The sequence below is a fragment of the Balaenoptera borealis genome, assembly GCF_965194805.1.
Source record: "Balaenoptera borealis genome assembly, chromosome: 2".
In the NCBI taxonomy this organism is placed as follows: domain Eukaryota; kingdom Metazoa; phylum Chordata; class Mammalia; order Artiodactyla; family Balaenopteridae; genus Balaenoptera; species Balaenoptera borealis.
The window spans coordinates 165765223-165785698 of NC_138867.1; the positions used below are offsets into that span (position 1 = coordinate 165765223).

A 20476-nucleotide genomic window follows, 5' to 3' on the forward strand; every position below is an offset into this window, starting at 1 on the left:
CCAGATACCGTGCTGCGCATGTGCTTCACAGATGATACTTCATTTAATCCTCCCAGCCAAATTATGATCTCCTTTTTGAGATGAGAAAACCAAGCTGCAGAGAAAGCAACGAAGTTGTCCAAGGCCAGCTGATTCAGGAAGTGGGCGCACCCAGGGAGCTTCTTTCCCTTCCCCGGCGGCCCCAGGCCTTAAGTGCCTTGCCCCTTGACATGTGGGCAGTGTGGCTCCTGAGCCAGCTCCGCAGGGTTGCCGAGTCTGGGGGCAGGTGGCCCAGGCAGAGGTACCTGCCCTGTGAGCCCAGGAAGGTGAGCAAAGTTCACTGCATACAACCCCCACCCCCACCCACTCTGGCCTCTCCCACGCTGTCCAGGCAAGCATGTAGAGGGGGACAGAGACCTAGTTCCTGCCCAGCCCACCTTCTTTTTTTGTTTTGTTTTGTTTTGTGTTTCACTGAGGCTGCTGGCATTTAGTTTTGCTGGCATTTATTATTTATTATTGTAACCACATCAACTCTGTGATACACGAATTTGACTAAATGCACTTGGTTGTTGTGTCTAAAAATGTGATAATTCAAGGAATGTACAGGAGAAAGAAGGTGGAAAAGCAAACACAATGAGTAGAATATTTTACAAAACTGAAAATGACACCAGTTAGGTTAAAATAAAGGAGAACAGCCAATTAACATATATAATTTCACTTTTGTGCTATATTTAAAGGATATTTTCAACGTTCAAATTTAACTTTTTGAAAAATAGCTTTACTGAAATATAATTCACATACCATTTAATTAATTCATTTAAAGTGTATAATTCAGTGATTTCTAGTTGAGAAATCACCTCAATCAATTTTAGAATATTTTCATCACCAAAAAAGAAATCTCATAACTATTAGCAGTAACTCCTCATTTCTCCCAAATCCCCAGTCCTAGGAAACCGTTAATTGACTTTCTGTCTCTATAGATTTGCCTATTCTAGACATTTTATATAAATGGAATCATATAATATGTGGTCTTTTGAGACCGGCCTCTTTCACTTAGCATAGTAGTTTCAAGGTTTATCCATGTTGTAATAGGTATCAGTACTTCACGCATTTTTACAGCCAAATAATATTTAGAGCTATAAATTTCCCCCTAAGTACTGCTTTAGCTGCATCCAATAAACTTTTGGCATGTTGGATTGTCATTTTCATTCATCTCAATGTATTTTCTGATTCCCTTTGTGATTCTTCTTTGACTCGTTGATTATATAGAAGTGTATTGTTTAATCTTCACATATTTGTGAATTTCCCAAATTAATTTTGTTATTGATATCTAATTTAATTCCTTTGCCAGAGAACATAATATATATGATTTCAATCCTTTTAAACTTACTGAGGTTTGTTGTATGGCCTAGCACATGGCCTAGCCTGTAGAATATTCCATGTGCACTTGAGGAGAAGGTGCATTCTGCTGCTGTTGGATGGAGTGTTAGGTCTGCTTGGGTTATAGTGTTGTTCAAGTCTTATATTTCCTTGTTGATCTTCTAACTAGTTGTTCTATCCACTATGGAAAGTGGGGTATTGAAATCTCCAACTATTGTGCAATTTTCTATTTCTTGGTTCAATTATATGCATTTTTGCTTCATGTAATTTGGGGCTATGTTATCATTTTCTCTAATTAAATCAGTATCCTCAGATTTGCTAATATATCCTTGTCTAAATTTTTATGAGGTAATTTTCAGGAAGCTTTATATTATAAGAGACACTGAGATAACTCTTTTTGAGAATCCATCCCTGCTGTTAAACAATAGTCAAAATTAGGTTGATTTGTCTTTTTTATAATACAAATATAACAGAAGCTTAGTTTATTACTTTGCAGAATGGATATACTATTACTAATATTAATTCTAATACATTTATAAGGAAAATATTTTAACTATTTTGCAGTTTCCAAAAACCATTAGACATTATAGAAATGAAGTATATTTGTCTATGAGCAACTGATATCTTAATTATTATTATTATTTTTAAAATTATTTTATTTTATTTTTGGCTGCATTGGGTCTTCATTGCTGTGCGCGGGCTTTCTCTAGTTGCAGAGAGCAGGGGGATACTTTTCGTTGCGGTGCATGGGCTTCTCATTGCAGTGGCTTCTCTTGTTGTGGAGCACGGGCTCAGAAGTTGTGGCGCACGGGCTTAGTTACTCCGCAGCATGTGGGATCTTCCCGGACCAGGGCTCAAATCCATGTCCCCTGCATTAGCAGGTGGATTCTTAACCACTGCCCCACCAGGGAGCCCAGCCCACCTTCTTAAAGGCCTCAGAAAGGCAGATCAGAAGCTAAGGGCCAAGGGGACAGAGGTGAGAACAAGAGGCAGCCAGCGTGGAGGGAAGGAATATAGTTGAACTCCTAGGTGGCAAGAGTTTTAGCTTCCACACCCCAGCTCTGCAGGAACTAGCTCTGAAATGTGTTTTGAATGAGCAAGTCATGGGTCTTCTCTAGACCCTAGTTTTTCCATCAGAGGCAGTTGGACTGAGGGCAACCAAGGGTTCACTGTCATGCTCTGTGGTTAACGTCCTAAGGTATTAAGCTTCTGAATATGCATAGGAAGATATGAGGATGCATGGCCGTGGAGGGGGAGGAGGAGGCACTTTCTGGATTAGAACTGAAGGCAGCTGGTCCCCTCAGCCTTGCCATCCAGGTGACTGGGACAACCTCAAAGGGCTCCGAGAAGCCAGGCAGGAAGGAACTCTGCCAGGCCAGCTCCTCAACTTCTGGGAAGTGGTGGTGGGGTCCTCTTAGCAGTACAGAGCCCAGAGCCTGTGCAGGAGGTTGGGGACAGGTAGCCCAGTCCAGGCTGGAGGGGGCCACAGACCTGAGTTGTTTCTGTGAATGACAGCTCTGCTAGAGGGGTGGAGCCAGGCTTCTCTCTACCCCTTACCCAGCCCACTGCGCTCTGCACCTTGATGCCCAGCAGCCAAGGGTCCACCAGCCTTCCACCTGCAGCTGCTGTCTCTGGTTGAAGCCAGTTTCTTGGTATTCCATTCAGCGGAGACACTCTTGCCCCTCTCCCCTCCCCACCCTGTCTTTTATATCTCTGGGCCCCAGAGTACCTTCCGATTTCCTTCCCTCCTGCTGGGATGTTCTAAGATATTGAACACGCTTCTCCTCCCACCTCCCTCTGGAAGCTTAGTGCTGGGAAAAAACATTGGGCTGGGGGTTGGGGGTGGGGGGTCAGAAGACCTTGGATAAGTCACTTATCATTGATCCCTTCCCTCTCCTCCTCACGGAATTTCTTGCCAAGACAAGTCAATTCTTTCAGACCATCTCATGAACGTCCTTCATCTCTTCCTCTCCTTACTGCCCCTGCCCTCCGTGGCCCTGTTTCTGTTCCCTGACACTCCTCTAATCGGGCCTCCCTGCCTCAACCACTTCACAGTGCCTGTGTATACGCCCCAAAGTCCAGCTTGGTCCTCACACTCCCCTCTCTTAACACCTCAGAGGCTCCCACTGTCTAGTTCAAGAGGTCTTCCTGGGTCTGCTCAAATGTGCCACCTGTGCTCCATCTCTCCCACTGACCTTTCCCATGCCAGGGCTCCAGGCTCACTAGCAAGCTTGCCTTTACCCAGCCATGTGCTGCTTTCTCCAGCCGTAGGCTCTTGCTCCATCATGAGCACCCTCCTCCATGGAAATGGCTTTCATCCTTCAAGTGCCATCTCAAAAGCCACTTCCCCAGTGAGGCCTTCCCTCAGGTGCCCATAAAGGTGAAGCGCGTCCTTGCGCTGAAACTTCATCTGTAACCCTACCGGACTGGGGGCTCCCCAAGGGCTGACACCCAAAGTAGTTATTAATGAGTTTTCTTAGTTAGACAAGTCCTCTGAAGTCTGGCACTTCTATTGTTAGGACATTGGTCAGGGCAGCATAGAAGACACGGGCTGCAAACTGGTGGCCTGTGGGCCAAGTCTGATTAATGGGTAATGATGTCTTTTTTTTTAATTGAGGTAAAATTCACATAACATAAAATTAAACTTTTTTTTTGGCTGCGCCAGGTCTTAGTTGCAGCACATGGGATCTTCGTTGCAGTCTGCAGAATTTTTAGTTGCGGGCATGGGGGATCTAGTTCCCTGACCAGGGATCAAACCTGGGCCCCCTGCATTGGGAGCGGTGAGTCTTAACCAATGGACCACCAGGGAAGTCCCCAAATTAACCATTTTTAAAGTGTAGAATTCAATGGCATTTAGTGCATTCACACTGTTGTGCAACCACCATCTCTATCTGGTTCCGAAACATTTTCCTCATCCCAAAAGGAAACCCCATACCCATTAAGCAGTCACTCCTTATTCCTCCCTCCCCACAGCCTCTGGCCTTAATCTGCCTTCTGCTGGATTTACCTGCTTCATGTAAGTGAAATCATACCACATGTACTCTTTAGTGTCTGGTTTCTTTCACTTAGCAAAATTGGCAGATCATCCATGTTGTAGCATGTATTAGGACTCCATTCCTTTTTATGGTTGAATAATATTCCATCTGTGGATATACCACATTTTGTGTATCCATTCATCTGTTGGTGAACCCTTGGGTTGTTTTCACCTTTGGGCTACTGTGAATAGTCCTGCTACGAACATTCGTGCACAAGTGTCTGTTTGAGTCCCTGTTTTCAATTCTTTGGGGTATACCTAGGAGTGGAACTGCTGGGTCATACCTCACTATATGTTTATAACCTTTTGTGGGAAACGCGGTGTTTTGTTATTTGAATCTGAACGCCGTTAGGTGTCCATTTCTGTCTCGGTTTCCATCTTCTATTGCCCGTTTGACTCACATTATTTGCCTGGCCCCTGAAGGCATATGAATTTGCTCCCCCTACAAGGCTTTGGCAGCAAAAAAAAAAAAAAACCTTAGCGCCCAATTCAGTCGCTAACGAGCCCGAAACCTTGGGTAAATGTCTCCACACCTCTCGGACTACTGTTTTGCTCAGCCTCAAAAGGGAATAATACTGCTTACCTAAGAGGAGGCGGCGAGAATCAAGGAGGTGATGGACGGAACGCGCCTCTTCCGAAGCTGTCGGGTTCTGGAAACCGAGACGGGCGGGCGAGGCAGGAGGAGAGGAGACGGCGGAGGAGGAGCGGGACGGGCTGGGCGCCCTCTGGAAGCATCGGCCACGCTTCGGGCTGCGGACTGGTCCGGGTCCGAGCTGGCGCACATCGGGCGCCCGCTACGCAGAGCGCAACCAGCAGGGAGCTCAGGCGCCACCGCCGCGCGACATCTCGGCGGGAAGGCTTAAGCTGGAGCCGAGACCCCGGGCGGGGCTCAGGTTGGCACGCAGTGGGCGGGGGTGGCCCCTTTCCCCGCCCCCCACATCCGGGGGCCTGGGCCCGGCTGTGGGCCGGCCGAGTGCCAGTGAGTCAGGCCGGGTTTTCCCTCCGCCTCTGGGGCAGGCTAGGGAGCGCTGCCGAACGAATTGGCGTTCCTCCCTCGCCAATCCGGCTTCGGCGCCCGCCCGCCCGCGTTTTTCCGGCGCCTGCCGCCTGGCCGCTCCAGCCTGGTTCGCAGTCTCGGCTGGAGACGGCGCCCTGGAGGGAGGGTTCAAATCCGCGCAAGGGAGCTGCAGCGCGCGAGGGGAGCGGAGCGGAGCCGGCATGGTGAGTGGGGCGCGCAGCGGCCTGGGGCCGGACTCGGGGGGTGGGGCCGACCGCCGAGGTCTAGCTAACCCGGCGACCTTGGCTAAGCCGGAGCCCTACGCCGGCCGAGGTTCACGTCTGAGAAGTGAGCGAGGGTGGCAAGGTGCGGTGTGCGCCCAGGTACCCCTTGCTTCCAGATACCGAAGCACCGAGGTGCGGGATCGGGGACCGTCCGCGAGCAGGGACGCTCTGCTGGGAGGGCGGGCGGCAGGTTACGCTGCAAACGCGCTTTTCTTGGAGCAGCTCCTGGGACCCCTGCACCACCGCTGGGGTGGGGCAGGTGCCCTTGGCGCTGGAGTCTGACCTCGGCTTCCGCGCCCCCAGCCTATCCGCTCGGGGCAAGCCTTAGAGAGGAGCCTGGAAGAGACATCCCCTTCCGCCCCTCAGGTAGCTGGAGGACCTCCCGCAGTTCTGGGGGAGCCCTCGCCTCGGCCACAGCCTTCCCCGGGGAAATTCCATGGAGATGCCAACCTCGTCTGCCCCTCCACCTTACCCACGAGACCCCTCTCCTGCCCTCTCCCGCCCCCTCCGGGATACCCCCTTCCTCCACTAACCCCCTACCCTGTACGAGCGGCAGCTGCCAGCCTGCTGCCAAGGGTCCCATGAATAGGGGACGCTCCCAGGTCTTGAGCACCATCCCAGTCTGGCCACAACCTTTGGCCAAAGTGAGGGCCCGCCTGGGGCCGGGCGGAAATCGGGGCCCTGACTGCGTCCAGAAAAAGGACTGGGACCTGTCATCTCCTACCCGGCAATCTCCCCGCCTCCACGAGCAGATCGGGGCTCTCCTTGCTTGCACCAGGGGCTCAGCCTGTCCCTCGGCCTCGGTGCTCCCTGCCCGGCCTAGGCAGGGAGAGAGGCCGGAGGCTATCCTGGGCCCGGTGATCGGCCTCCTCCCAGAGCCCTCCTAGGCAGGGCTTCTCTCTCTACCGGCTGGCTGTGTGTGGGTGTGTATGTGCGAGACTGAATGAATGCAGCCAGCCTGCTCCCGCCACCGCCTCTATAGAGCTAGCAGCTTCCAGGGCTCAGAGTCCAAATGCAGCCGTGCTTCCACTATTTCTTCCTGACCCAGGGGCAAGCAGGGGGGGATTCCAGGCTGAGGGGACTGGGATCCAAACCAACTTGGTTGCAGGTGCCCTTGCAAGTGTGGGGAGCTGAGCAGATATAATACACAGCAGTGTGTGCCCATGGAGGGCAGCTGGTAACCCCTGGCTGGGACAGCCTGGAGCAGAAGAGAGGGCCTTGCCTGGGGAGTTGGGATTGCGCGTCTTGTGGGATCTTAGGCAGCTCACCTCTTTCTGGGCCTCAGTTTCCCTAGCTGTAAGATGGGGTAAGGGTAACTACTGTCTTTCCCGCCTCCATTAGGCTGTCGTGGAGATGAGATGATGAAACAAAAGGGCTGATAAAAACTGTAGAGTGCTGTGCAACTGTAAGTGACCATATAGTGATACTAAGAATCACTCCTGCAGCATTTAGACGCTGGACTCTGCCTTTTCACAGGTCGAGGTGGGACTACGGAATGCCAGCCTCTCCCATTCCCTCCTTGGGCCCCTCTTACTGACTGCCCCCTCTTTTGGAGCTGGGACATTCCAGTCCCATTCCTCAGGGGCAGCTGCAGTCATGCCCCTCAGCAAAGCTGATCCCACAGCAGGTGGTGGGACCCTCCCCTGGGGCCAGGGCTCAAGAGGGGCTAAAGGCATCCAAGGCCAGACTGGGAGCTTCCTACCCGAGTACTCTGGGTACACCCCAGAGGAGATGCACAGTGGGGTCAGGGCAGGCTTCTAAACGTGGGGAGCCTGTGTACTTTTTCCAATGCACTGAACATGACCTTAGGCACATTATTTTACCTTCTGGGCCTCAGTTTTCTCTTCTGAAGTGGGGGATGACACTATTCCCTTCCCATGTGTGTTGTGAGCATGTGGTAGGCCCAGCATCAGGCTGACTCAACAAGGCACCCACTAAGGGACACTGGGATGCCTCCCTGAGTGTCCTCTCTTTTTCTGCTTCATGGCCAGGGTGGTCCCCCAGCCCTGTTCTCCTGTCTCCACCAAGGGTTGGTCCAAAGGAGATGCTCCCAGTGTCCAGGCTCTCCGTGTTTCTGGCTAATCTTGGAGCGGGTGGAGGGGGAGGTGGAAGCAGGAGTAAAGGGGCCCTGTTGGGGCCAACCAGGACCTGTGCAGAATAGGACCTATGTGGCCCAGCCGAAACCTTGCTGGCAGGGCAGTGGGGTGGTGGTGGTGAGGTTCAGCTCTGTGCAGAGCTCTGGGCCCCAGGCACGTAATGAGTTCTGGGCGGGGAAGCCCAGGCACTTGGAGGAGGAGGCCCTGTTTTTTGCTCTGGCGGTCCCAGTGGGGCTGCAAGGCACTTGCTGTCTCTCCCTCCCTCCTCCCCCGCCACATCCTCTCCTGCACAGCTGCCCTGGCCTGAGTGGACCAGTCCCTGGGCTTCCAAGCAGTGGGAAGGAATGTGTGTATTGGGAGTGTGGGGGAGGCAGGGGAGGTGGATGGTCTCCTTTAGGAAAAAGGACTGTCCCCAGACTGAAACCTGGGCAGGGTGGAGCCTCTCAAAAGCCAGGGGCCTTAGCCCCACTGGGGGAGCTAATAATATAGCCAGAGAAGTTATCTAGGAGGGGTGGAGGGTGGAGGGGAGAGGGTGGGGGCCTTTGGGAAAGACAAAGGGAAGGGCTGTTTTTGCCCCTCCATCTAGCTCCATAGTTATTTCAAATTGCTCAACTCACTTGCGGAGAAAAGCCGGTCCCGTGTGTGCGCACGCGCACACACACACACACACACACACACACACACACACATACACACTCCCCTACATCTAGCAGCCTTGGGGCTAGGGAAGACAGTATTTGTGTGTTATGTGTGTGTCTGGAAGGTGATCAGTGCTGTGTGGATGACCTTGCGCGTGACTGTGTCTGCTGTTGGATCCTCTCTGTGTCCTCTAACGGAGGAACTTCTGTGCCGCTGGTGGCGCTGACTGGACTGCCGTATGTGTGTGGTGTATGTGCTGTTTTGGCCCATGGCTGCCTCTCCCCTGGACCTGAGACCCTTCGTGGGGATTATGGAGTGTCGGTTATTGCTCCCTGAGATAGGAAATGAGGCTCTGGCCAGGGGAACGTGAGGCACTGTGTGTTTGGGATAAAGTGGGCATATTTGGCACCACTGCCACCATCCCAGCCCCCATGCTGTCACCAGGCTTGCAGTTCACAAGCCCTTTCACCTCCCCATCTCTGTGACTGTCACAGCAACCCTATAAGGATGGCAGGGCAGGTAGAGTCTTTCCCACTTTGGGGAAAGGTGGGGAAACTGAGGCATGGCGAAGGGAGGTGCCCCATGGAGAGATGGTGTGAGAGTGGGCTGGAGACCAGATTCTCTGCTGTCTACCTCCCCAAGAAGCAGTGACAGGAGTTCAGTGGGCTCTCCGACACAGCGGTGTCTGTTGCTGGGTGGGCTTGTCATGGTGAGGGGGGTGTCAGATTGGGGGGCAAGATGCTTCAAGTCCAACTCTTGGGCCGTGGGTGCATCCTGGGTCCCCACTAGACATTTGGCAGTCGTGGTACTAGAATCACAGACATCCTCACTCTGACCAGCTCTTTGACCTTTGGCAAGCCACTTTACCTTTCGGCGCCCCCAGTGCCCTTATCTAAAAAACCAGATAGTTAACCATGTGCCAGGACTCCGTGAGACCCCTACACAGGGCCATGTCACTGTAGGTGCCCAGCACGTGTCATTCCTTATCTGGATGACTCCCTTAACCCTGTGTGGCTTGTGACACCCCCAGAGGGGTTGAGCTGTCTGGGGGCTGGTAGGGGATGGTTGGGAAGGTTGCTTTTGCCGGCGTGAGATTGAGGGCCACAGGGTGTGGGGGCAGGGCCGTGCCCTTCCACCCCCCTCCCTCCTTCCCACTCCCTGTGAGCTTTGTGTTCTACAAACACAAAACCTGGAAATGGTTGAGGAAGATGGAACCTCCTAACCATTGTTTGGAGCGGGAGTCAGTGTCCCGGAAGCATATTGGGTTGCGGGGCAGGGGGTGCGGGGGTGGATGGGCAGCTGCATTGTGCCTGCTGGGTGTCTGTCCGTGAATGGGAACAGCTGGCTGGGAGGCAGAGAAGGTGGCATTCGTTCATTTGGCAAGTCCTTTCTGGGCACCTACTGTGTGCCAGGTGCTGGGCTGGACACAGGGGATCCAGCCGGGCACTAGGGACAGGCGCTGCCCTCCACAGTGTGGTCCCAGCACAGGTGGGAGACCTGGTCGCTCGGGAACTTGCTGGTGGCGTTCACGTGTCTACCAGCTAAGCTCAGCTTCAGCCAGCCTGTGTTGATCCTGGCTGTAGGCCAGGCCCTGGACTGGGCGTTTTGTCCTCTAATCTTAGCCAGTCCTCCTAGCATCCCTGAGTGATAAGAGTTGTCATGGCCATTGTCCAGATGAGGAAGCCAGGGCCCACACACTGATTGGTTCCACACATTGGGTCAGGATTTGGGCCCCACTGCCTGGCGGTGGGCTTTGGAGGAGCAGCATATACAGGGGCTGGCAGGGGCTCTGGCTGCCCCTTCCCCCTGCCTCGCACCACTGCCCCAACATGGACACCTGTTCCGGAACGTGTGGCCATTGTTCCCACCATCCTTCTTCCCCTCGGGCCCTTCCTGTTTGTATCCCTCCTGCGGTAGCCCCCAACCCCACCCGTGCCAGGTGCTTCCCTTGGGAAAACTCTGACCCTCTACAGGAAGAGGGGTTGAATGGGGTTTTCCCCCCCCAAGGGAAGAAGGAATGGAAATTCTGAGGCCACCGGCCCTGGTTCCCTGGTGCCCTCTGCCCACCCACCACACTGGGTGCCTGGCAGGAGAATGAACAAAGTTAGAGTCAGACAGCGATGGAGTCCTCAGCTGGCCCAGTCCTGGGAGGGGCCCCTATCCTGCTGCTTCAGGTCCTGGTCCCCCGTGACCCCAGTCACACACTGGCCCCTAGTTGGAGCTGGAGCACTAGACAGGTGGCCTTGGGACCTTTACTCCTTTCTCTAGGAATCCTGTCCTGGATTCTCTCTAGAACCCACATCTGCCACTCCTGGGTGGGCCAGGTGGGGAGCTGACACAGAGAGCAAGCACTGGTTTTAGGGCATCAGGGGAGTTGGGCAGAAAGCACCTACCTGCTCTGATGGAGCCTCCCGACCCCCAGAAGCAGCCGCCTGTGCCCTGGTGAAACTTCATGGCCACAGCCCCAGGCGCTGCTGGCATTGCCATGGGCAACGTGGGCAGCCTGTTGGAACGGCAGGACTTTTCCCCTGAAGAGCTACGGGCAGCACTCGCAGGGTCTCGGGGCTCCCGCCAGCCTGATGGGCTCTTCCGGAAAGGCGTGGGCCAGCGCGAGCTCTTCAGCTACCTGCACCTCCCCAAGAAGGACAGCAAGACCACCAAGAAGGCCCCTCGGAACGAGCCTGCCGACTATACCACCCTCTACTACCAGGAACATCCTCGGGCTGGTGACTTCAGCAAGACTTCGCTGCCTGAGCGGGGTCGTTTTGACAAGGTGTGCCTCTGCTGTGCCCCTCCCTACTGTGGTAGTGTGGGGATGGGGGCTTCCTTGGAGACCCTGATGCTGGGATGGGATGTGAAAGCCTTTTTTTTTTTTTTTTTTTAAAATAACATGCGGAAATTTTTTTTTTAATATTTAATTTATTTATTTGGTTGTGCTGGGTCTTAGTCGCGGCAAGCAGGCTCCTTAGTTGCAGCACATGGGCTCCTTAGTTATGGCAGGTGGCCTCCTTAGTTGCAGCATGTGAACTCTTAGTTGCAGCATGCATGTGGGATCTAGTTCCCTGACCAGGGATTGAACTGGGGCCCCTTGCATCGGAGCGCGGAGTCTAACCACCGCGCCACCAGGGAAGTCCCGTGAAAGTGTTGCTATGGGCTGGCTTGAGACTCGGTCACTGCCTCCTGGCGACATGTCCCCCATGTTCTCAAAGAGGATTCCCAGAGGCTGCGGGAGGGAGCATCGGAGGGAGAGCAGAGCAGCCAGCCCAGGGTCTCATTCCTGCCCTCTCTTCCTGGCAGTGCCACATTCGCCCATCAGTATTCAAGCCGGCAGTGGGCACCGGGAAAGGCTTTCTGTCCATGCAGAGCCTGGCGGCCCACAAGGGTCAGAAGCTGTGGCGCAGCAATGGCAGCCTGCACACACTGGCCTGCCACCCGCCCCTGAGCCCGGGGCCCCGGGCCAGCCAGGCCCAGGCCCGTGCCCAGCTGCTGCAAGCCCTCAGCCTGGATGAGGGTGGCCCCGAGCCCGAGCCAAGTCTGTCCGACTCCTCCAGCGGAGGCAGCTTTGGCCGCGGTCCCAGCACCGGCCCCGGCCCCTTCTGCTCCTCCCTGGGCCACATTAACCACCTCGGGGGCTCCCTGGACCGGGCCTCACGGGGTCCCAAGGAGGCTGTGCTGAGCTGCCTGCCCGAACCACCCCCCGCCTACGAGTTCTCCTGCCCCGCTGCCGAGGACACGGTGGCCGTGCTGCCCGACTCCTGTGAGGAGCTCAAGAGGGGCCTCAGTGATGAGGACGGCACCAACCCCTTCACGCAGGTGAGAGCAGCCCCTGCCTTGGGAGCTGGTCTGTCCCTTGGCATTAGAGTACAGGGCAGACAGAGGGTCATCAGCCAGCTCTCCCACATGGCTCTGGGCACAAGAGAATAAGGAAGAGAGACGTGATTTGGCTCCTCTCCCCAAGCCCCACGTGGTGGGGATGTCATGGCATTGGTGGTCCTTGCTGGGAGTTGGGTAGGAGGGAGACTCCCTGGGAGGGCCATGTGTTGAGGACACTTCACCTCTGGAGGACATCCTGGGTTAGGGCACATGTGTGGCCAGAGCATTGGACCCTGGACCCTGTGGTGTTGAGGCACAGGACGTTAGAAGCAGCTGGAGTGTTGGATCTGTGGGCCAGCCGTGGGAGTGCAGGCAGTCGGTGTCCGGGGGGCAGGGCCGTGTGTGGATATCAGGGCATGGCAGGTGCCTCTTCCCCTTGGCAGGTGCTGGAGGAGCGCCAGCGGCTGTGGCTGTCTGAGCTGAAGCGCCTATACGTGGAGCAGTTGCACGAGGTGACCCAGAAGGCCGAGCGTTGTGAGCGCAACCTCCAGCTACAGCTGTTCATGGCCCAGCAGGAGCAGAGGCGCCTACGCAAGGAGCTGCGGGCACAGCAGGGCCTGGGCCCAGAGGCTGATCCCAGTGCCCGACCAGAGGAAGAAGCCCGATGGGAGGTGAGAGACTAGGCATTCAGAAACTCCTGCCTTCATTACTGTCATCCCATCCTCTGCCTGCCTTCCAACTGGTCCCCCCTTACCCTGCTTTGCTTGGCTCTTGCCCATCCCTGTCCCCCTTCAGGTGTGCCAGAAGACAGCAGAGATCAGCCTCCTGAAGCAGCAGCTGCGGGAGGCCCAGGCTGAGCTGGCACAGAAGCTTGCTGAGATCTTCAGCCTGAAGACGCAACTTAGGGGCAGCCGGGTGCAAGCCCAGGCCCAGGACGCAGAGCTGGCCCAGCTGCGAGAGGCTGTGCGGAGCCTGCAGGAGCAGGCCCCTCGGGAGGAGGCCCCAGGCAGCTGTGAGACCGATGACTGCAAGAGCAGGGGGCTGCTGGGGGAGGCAGGAGGCAGTGAGGCCGGAGATGGTGCCGAGCAGCTGCGGGCTGAGCTGCTGAAGGAGCGGCTCCGGGGCCAGGAGCAGGCGCTGCGCTTTGAGCAGGAGCGGCGGATATGGCAGGAGGAGAAGGAGCGGGTGCTGCGCTACCAGCGGGAGATCCAGGGGGGCTACATGGACATGTACCGCCGCAACCAGGCTCTGGAACAGGAGCTGCAGGCACTGCGGGAGCCCCTCGCGCCCTGGAGCCCTCGGCTTGAGTCCTCCAAGATCTGAGGCCAGCGGAGTGAGCTGACAGCAGAAGCACTGTCAGAAGATGGCTTGGACAAGCCCACTCTGAGATGGCCAGCTCCTTCCTTACATTGGTCTGGGGCAGAATCTTCTGAGACCAGCCAAAGATGGAGAGGCTCGCTGACAGGAGGGATCCAGTGGGGCTGTGGGCTGGATGGGGTGCCAGCAGCAGGAGCCAGGGCAAGGCTCTACTGGCGGAGGAATACCCAGGCAGAGCCCAGCCCTGCTCTCTGAAGTAGGTGTGGCCCAGGAAAGGAGGTTTGGGAATGAAGAGCCCTGTGATGCAAAAGGGCCAGTGTGAGGGAGGGAGGCTGGGGTGGGAACACTGGCCTCCCCAGAATAAAATCACATTTTCTACAAGGAGGCACCAGGTGATGATGTTGGGCCTGTCCCTGACCTGAGTCCAGAGGATCGTGGATGGTCAGGTTAGGGCTGTTGTACCGGGCTGTCGCTCCACCATGTTCATGGTCAGTGGGGAGGGTATGCCTTGTGCCTCTGTGTGCAGCTGCTGGACATGCACGGTGGGGAGTGGAGGAATCCTTGCCCTGGAACCACAGAGTTCCTTAGCTGCCATGTGGGATGAAATTCCTTTCTTTAGCATCAGTGGGACTTTTCAGAAGGCAAGTCAGCCAAGGTATTGCTATAACATGAAATGACATCCTCTTTTTGGAAAGTCTGGGCCCCAGGTTCCCAGGCCCAGCTGGATGTGGGGCCGGCCTAAGACAGCTTCTGCTGGAGAACCTTAAGCCTCCAGGAGGGGCCCTGCCCCTCCCAGAACATACCTCCCACCTTTTTCTCTGGCTTGTGCACGCCTCCCTCTGTTGGGATGACGGCCCTGGGAAGGTACAGGAGATGAGGCAGAGAAAGCTTGGTAAAGGGCCAGAACCACAGCAGGGAATGTGGACATTTCCCTGTAGGCATGGGGGGCCATGGGGTATTCTTGAGCAGGAGTGAGATATGATCTGAGTTGTATTCTGGAAAGTTCTTTCCTGGGAGGAAGCACCCCCATCCCTGGCCCTGCATTAGGCTCCCTGACCCTTGCTCTTAGCCAAGCCTGGTCCTTGGCCCCTAAAACCCACTCCCATCCTTGCCCTCTCAGACATCTGGCTTCCCCTCTGGCCCCTTGCTCCCTCCTGGGTGGGTGATCTGGAGCACAGAACCAGTCTGGCTGTGCAAGAGGCATCTCCCTAGCCCTTGCTCTGAAGTTTGGTGTCCTTACAGATGCATCCGTGTAACTGCTGCCATGCAAGGAGCGCTTCCTGCCTGCCTGGTGCTGTGTTAGGCTGTCAGGGCAATGGGGGGTCAGGGCAATGGGGGGTCAGGGCAATGGGGGGTCAGGGTTGAATTAGATGTGCTTCCTGCCACAAGGGAGCCAGGACACAGACGTCTCCCTCCCAGGCCCTGTCATGGTGGGGTAGTGGCCACCTCTGGTAATCTCTGCAGAGACCCCCAGTTTGTTCCCTATGGCTGTGATCAGCTCCTTCCCTGGCCACGCCTGGCGGCCCCCTCAGGCCCCAGCAGGTGGGTCCTGGTGGTGGAGTGGAGTCGCTGTGCAGGGGTTTGGATGCAGCTGTGGAGTGTGAGCCAGTGTGCCCCACCTTTTTAGGGCAGAGAGCGGGGTGTGTGTTGTCTGCCGTCAGGGTGGTGTGTTTATGTCTGTGTGAGTGTCAGGTGTGTATAGTAGAGATGTGCTGTGGGTGGTGGGTGTGTCTAAGGGGGTGTGTTTGGGGTTCCTGGGTTGGAGGCCTGGAGGGCTGCTTCCTGGTCCCTCCCTCTGTTGCATTCTTTCCCACCAGTCTCAGCCCCTTTTAGCACTGGCCAGGCTTGGCTGGAGCCTGTGGCCAGGGCAGACCCCTGGGCCTAGCTGAGACCCATCTGGGCTCACCCCTGAGCCCAGGTCCTCTGCCTGGGGAGGGAAAGCAGGGACACTTGGGTTAGGCTGGCCTGTCCATGACAGGCCTTGATATCCATTTCACACACCCCTTCTAATCGAGGTTTCCGGGTCAATGGTTCCCCCAAAGGGCCCTCCAGAGCTCAGTGCTAGCTTGAAGCCTGGGTCACCCCCAGGGCCTGGAGCTGGTCAGGCTGGGTGCCCACGTGCCCCACAGTGGCTGGGGTCCACCTTTTGGTGTCCCAGCTCTGCAGAATAGCTCCCCACCCAGCAATTAGGGAGCTGGGCTGGCCAGTATAGCCAGCGGGGAGTGGGCGGGCGGTACCAAAACTTGGCAACTGTGCCAGAAACCAAGGCCAGGCCCAGATGTACGGGGAGGGCACGAGAGAGCCGAAGCTGGGGTGGCTCAGAGGGAACCAGATCCCTGTGAGCTCATCCCTGCTGGGAAAACCAGTTCCCTGTCCCCAAGCCGGCTGGGCGGCTCTGGGGCCAGCCGATCACAGGTGCCACTGTAGTGGCTACTGCTTGGGGCAGCCCCTCTGTCCTGCCCCTGGTGGACCCCTCAGCTCCCCAGCTGTCCTCAGACCCCCTCCCCCAGCAGACTAGGCCCAAGAGCTAATTCTCTCCAGACTGAGACTAGCTCCCTACACTGGGCTCCCTGCCTTCGGTCCCTTCGTTCTCAGCTCAGACAGCTTCACACCCTCCAGTGGCTCCCTGGGCCCCTTAACCTGTCACTTGAGGCCTCTGACAGTCTCCCTCCAGGGTCACTGATAGTGGTGCCCCTCCTGATGCCGGCAGCCCTCGGAGCCCTCATTCTCCAGATGCCCCTTCACGGTGCTCAGATCTTGCCTCCTTAGGAAAGCCTTCCCTGCACTGACACCCTGCCTAGGCAATTCCTCACTCCCTATGCCCGCAGCCCCTCCGTCTCTCCACCAGCTTTTTCTGTGCTGTTGGAATTGTCAGTTTGCCTCTGTTTCCACTGGGCTGTGGGCATGGTTGGGGCAGGGCCGGCCCTTCTGTTTTCATCCCCAGAGCCTGTCTGGTTCCAGCCCAGCAGGCACTGGGGGGCTTTGGAGTCAAGAGAGACCACACCCCTCCCCTGACTAGCATATGGATTCAAGCTGGTGGGGCGGGGGAAAGATGGCAAAGGCTCCAGCTCTGAGCGTTCATTCACCTTTCGTGCCACCTGGTCTGAACCAGGTCTGTGCCAAGCACTGCCATTCACTGCACAGTGATGTACTGAGTGCCTCCCTCGGGGAGGAAGCCAAGGTGGTCAAAGCCTCTGCCCCCATGGCCCTTCCTGGAGGGTGGGGGAGAGAGACAACACACACACAAGTCCACAGTAGTGACTGGGCCAGAAGAGTGCAAACATACAGAGGTGGGGGCAACAGAGGCACCTCCACAGTGGTGAGCAAGTCAGCAGATCACGGAGAAGGCAGAGGGAGCCCGTCTGGGGGATTGAGAGTAAATTTCTTTGAGACTGGGGGAGCTGCAGGTATTAGGGAAACTTTTTCCAAAGAGCGTGCAGGTGACAGTTCAGATTGCATAACCCACCACCCTAGTAGGTGGGGCTTTAGTCCTCTGTATTGGATTCAGGAAAGAAAAAGAATGTGCTGTTTCTTGAAACAAAAACAAAAGTGAAATAGGTCATGAGAGGTGAAGTTTGAGTGCCATGGGAGTTCAGAGGAGAGCTGGCTCACTTATCACTCCAGGTCATAGGGGGGCGGGGGGACGGATGTTGACCAAACTTTGGTCGGCCACTTCCGAGCTTTCTTTTTGAGTGTGCCTTCCTGTGTCCTTCCTTGTGCAGTCCAGTTCTAGCGAGAATCCTGCTAAGTTAGGTTAGACAGAGTTCTCCCATCCTCCATATCTGATCACCTTCCATAGCTAATCTGGTTCCTCAGCCTCCACCATCTCCCAGGTTATGTCTGGTCACTCTGGCCTGCCTTCATTGAGAATCCTCTGAGGTTGTTTAGCCAGTTCCCCCTGCACCTTGAGGTTTCCTCTTAGTAATTTTCCATCTGCTGACCTCCACCCTGCTCCTTGGCTATGAATTCAATGTTTCCTGGTTACATTTGGAGTTGAGGCCACTCTCTGGCCCCTACCACAAAACCCCATTCCAGTAGCCCCCCTTGAATAAAGTCTTCCTTACCATTCTTTAACACATGTCATGAGTAATTTTTTTCTTTAAAGGGGTAATCTTCTCAGAGGAGGGGAAGTTGGGGGTATTTCCTCTGGAGTAGGGTGAGATGAGGGCATTCCAGGATAGGCCTGGATTTGGCCACAGGGAAGCGTGGGGCATGTCTATGGGAGGGTCTTGTCTGGAAAGGGGTGAAAGGAGGCAAGCTGGACAGCCTGGCAAGCTGGCACAGAAGGACTTCACCTCCTGTGACTGTGGGTGGGTCCCTCAGGCAGCCAAGGAGAAGGGCCAGAACCAGGACCAGCTTTGTGTGTGTGTGACCTGTGTAGTCACCAAGGGCCCCACACTCAGAAGGGCCTTAGACTTGGTGCAATGCTCTGCTGTCATCATCCGGAAGTTAATGATGTTTGAACAAGGGGCTCGCATTTTCATTTTGCTCTGGGGCCTGCAAATGACGTAGCTGCTCCTGGCCTGAACCAAAGCTTTGCAAGGAGTGGCAGGGGTAGGGAGAAACAGGAGACTGGCTGGGAGCCACCTGGAGGGTGGAAGGAAGAGCAGGGCCTGAGTGGGCAACTTGAACCGATGTTGAGCCCTGATGCTCCCAGGTTCTGCAGAAGGCAGGTGGTGGCTGCACTACCTGCCGTTGCCCCCCATCCCCCCAGCTATCAGGGGAGGTTCATCTTTTCCTAGCCTGGCCTTCCTGGACACACTCTGGGAGGCAAGGAAGGCTGTTTTTCAGGAGAGCACTCCAGGGCTTGTCCTCTCTATCAAGAACCTTTCTTTCTTTCCTTCCTTCCTTCCTTCCTTCTTTGTTATCTAGTATGCTCTTTGTGTACTGGCCTCCCTGCCCCCTGCCATTTTTAAGGTATAATTTACATACAGGAAAATTCACTGCTTTGATAGTACAGAGAATTGTACAACCAGCCCTACAGAATAGCCAGGATACAGGATAGTTCCATCATCCCCCCCAAATCCCCGTGTACCTCTGTAGTCAGCCATTCTACCCCAACCTCAGGCAACCAGTGATCTGCTTTCTCAATAACCTTGTGTTTGTTTTTCTTTTTTGCCCTTTTTGTGAGCAGTGTTTAATCCCACCACATATTAGAACATATTACAAAGTAGTGAGTAAAACAATATGACATTCGTATAAAAATAAAATTATACCTCAGTGGGAAGAATGAAGAGCAAGAAATAGATTTCATTTTGTAGAAAAATCTTAATATTATGGTAACGGGCTTCCAAATGAGAGGGTAAGGAAGATTATTTTTTAAGCAGTTCTGGGATAACTGGACAAAAATATGGGAAAAAATAAGTCATACTTTGCACCACCCCCTGCAAAATAAAATGGACATGCATTGGGAATTAAATTTTAAAAATCAAATCCTAGGAAACTAGCAAAAGGTAAAAAGACTGTACTGAGTTAGTGGAGAACAGCTAAGTTTTTCTGCTTTGAAGCAGCCACCCTCCAACAAAACAAAACAAAACAAAACCACACAATCCCAACAAGGAAAGATTGACAAAATCAGCCATGTAAGAAAACATGGTGCAACCTGAAAAGTAACGAAACCATGATGTAAGAAGAGCCACATACTGGGGAAAACAATGACAGACAGAGGTGAAGGAGCCTGACGTATGAGCTGGGCATTCTAAGTTCTGGCAGAAGCTAGGCTTTGCTCACACCCAGTATAGCTGAGAGGCAGGCTTCCCCAGAGGAAGTGGGGAAGCCTGGGGCGTTCGCGAAACCCTGTGAGGTCCTGCTGGCTTGGATGCAGCCTCAGCCTCGGACTGTGGCCCCAGGCAAGGTTCACTCAACCCTCCGACCCCCACAACTCCCGCCTGGGCCAGGACCACCCAGGCTCACAGCGCAGGGACAGGCCTCTTCGCCCCCGCGGGCTGCTGGGGGACAGGCTGTGGACTATCCTCTTCCTTGCGTGTTTCATCAGGTTTGAAACCGGGGTTTCCCCATTCATAAACGGAGGATATCGGCTACTTCAGACTATTTCTGCGGAGCTACTGTGTTCCAAGCACATAGTGTTGGGGATACAGCAGCGATGAGTACAAACTCCTGGCCCCAATGGAGCTTTTATCCTAAAAGGTGGGGGGGAGGGGGGGAGGTTAGGGGCAGGAAGACAGAATAAACAAATAAACGCTCAAGATAATTTAAAGTCAAATATTATAAGGAAAACAGGGCTGGATTGTGCAAGGGTGTTTTGTGGGGGTGGGGAGGAGGTATGGAGGGTTGGAGGGTAAGATGCCCTGGAATGAGACTGGCCCTAAAAGGAAGCTAAAGTCAGGGGAAAAGACCGAGTCTTTTTTCTTGGGCTGTTTCTAGTCCAAGTCCCTGAAGCCTGAGGAGGGGGCGGGAGGCTTCTCTGCCCCTTCCCTGCAGAGCAAGGGGGCCTTGGAGGGTCGTGAACTCAGCCCTGGCCTGGGCTTTGGGTCACCATCTCCTCTCACCTCCTTCCTAACTCTTACCCTTCCTCCTTAGGGCGGTTGCGCAACCCCTGTCTCCCCTCCATTCTGGAAGGGGAGAGACCAATTTAGGGCAGCAGGGCAGAGCTGAGTCCCTCACAGCAGAATTTAATTGCCCAGTGTGTTAAGTACGGGCTTAGGGGAGCAGCAGGGCTGGGGCAGAAAAAAGGGGACTTCTCTTTTAAACATCATTTGATGTTTCAAAAAGAGCATCAAGGAGCCATCGCGGGAAAGCCTAACTGTTGGACCTTACATGCATTGTGTTGTTCGGTATTGTCTTTACTTTGAATGAGGGTGGGAGGGCGCGCACCGGGGGAGGCACAGTTATTTCTGGTCTAGGGCTTCTGAACGCGGAGCCGCCGCGCGCACCCCCGCTGGCCAGCGAGTGGGTCGCTCCGATTCCTTCCATCAGA

General features: G+C 54.9%; 1 protein-coding gene and 2 long non-coding RNA genes across 4 annotated transcripts in view; 1 reads left to right on the forward strand and 2 right to left on the reverse strand.

The window, feature by feature from the left end:
• The window catches only part of LOC309623036, a 44918-nt gene extending 39626 nt beyond the window's left edge, over positions 1-5292 (reverse strand). Inside the window, exon 1 of the long non-coding RNA XR_014241240.1 lies at positions 4977-5292. This is a non-coding gene — a long non-coding RNA (uncharacterized lncRNA). The remainder of the gene's footprint in view (positions 1-4976) is intronic.
• Positions 5293-5467: 175 nt separating this feature from the next.
• On the forward strand, positions 5468-13923 carry N4BP3 (NEDD4 binding protein 3). Of its 2 annotated transcripts, none has more exons than XM_082379360.1 (5): positions 5468-5614; positions 10832-11182; positions 11707-12222; positions 12666-12893; positions 13018-13923. In XM_082379360.1, the coding sequence occupies exons 2-5, from the start codon at positions 10862-10864 to the stop codon at positions 13543-13545; spliced, it is 1593 nt and encodes a 530-aa protein (XP_082235486.1). In that variant the 5' UTR covers positions 5468-5614; positions 10832-10861; the 3' UTR covers positions 13546-13923. The 2 variants fall into 2 exon arrangements, with proteins under 2 accessions (XP_082235486.1, XP_082235487.1); XM_082379361.1 differs by having other exon boundaries at positions 5469-5614; positions 10835-11182.
• Positions 13924-17232: 3309 nt separating this feature from the next.
• LOC309623054 lies at positions 17233-20447 on the reverse strand. Its single transcript, XR_014241260.1, has 2 exons — positions 20317-20447; positions 17233-19679 (listed from the first exon to the last, which is right to left on the reverse strand). It is a non-coding gene; the product is annotated as an uncharacterized lncRNA (long non-coding RNA).
• Positions 20448-20476: the final 29 nt, after the last annotated feature.

Excerpts from the sequence above, each read along its gene's own strand:
- N4BP3 (XM_082379360.1), top strand. The coding sequence starts at position 10,862 with ATGGCCACAGCCCCAGGCGCTGCTGGCATTGCCATGGGCAACGTGGGC. Across the intron at positions 11,183-11,706 it reads AGCGGGGTCGTTTTGACAAG|TGCCACATTCGCCCATCAGT; the intron begins GTGTGCCTCTGC and ends TCTTCCTGGCAG. Across the intron at positions 12,223-12,665 it reads GCACCAACCCCTTCACGCAG|GTGCTGGAGGAGCGCCAGCG; the intron begins GTGAGAGCAGCC and ends TCCCCTTGGCAG.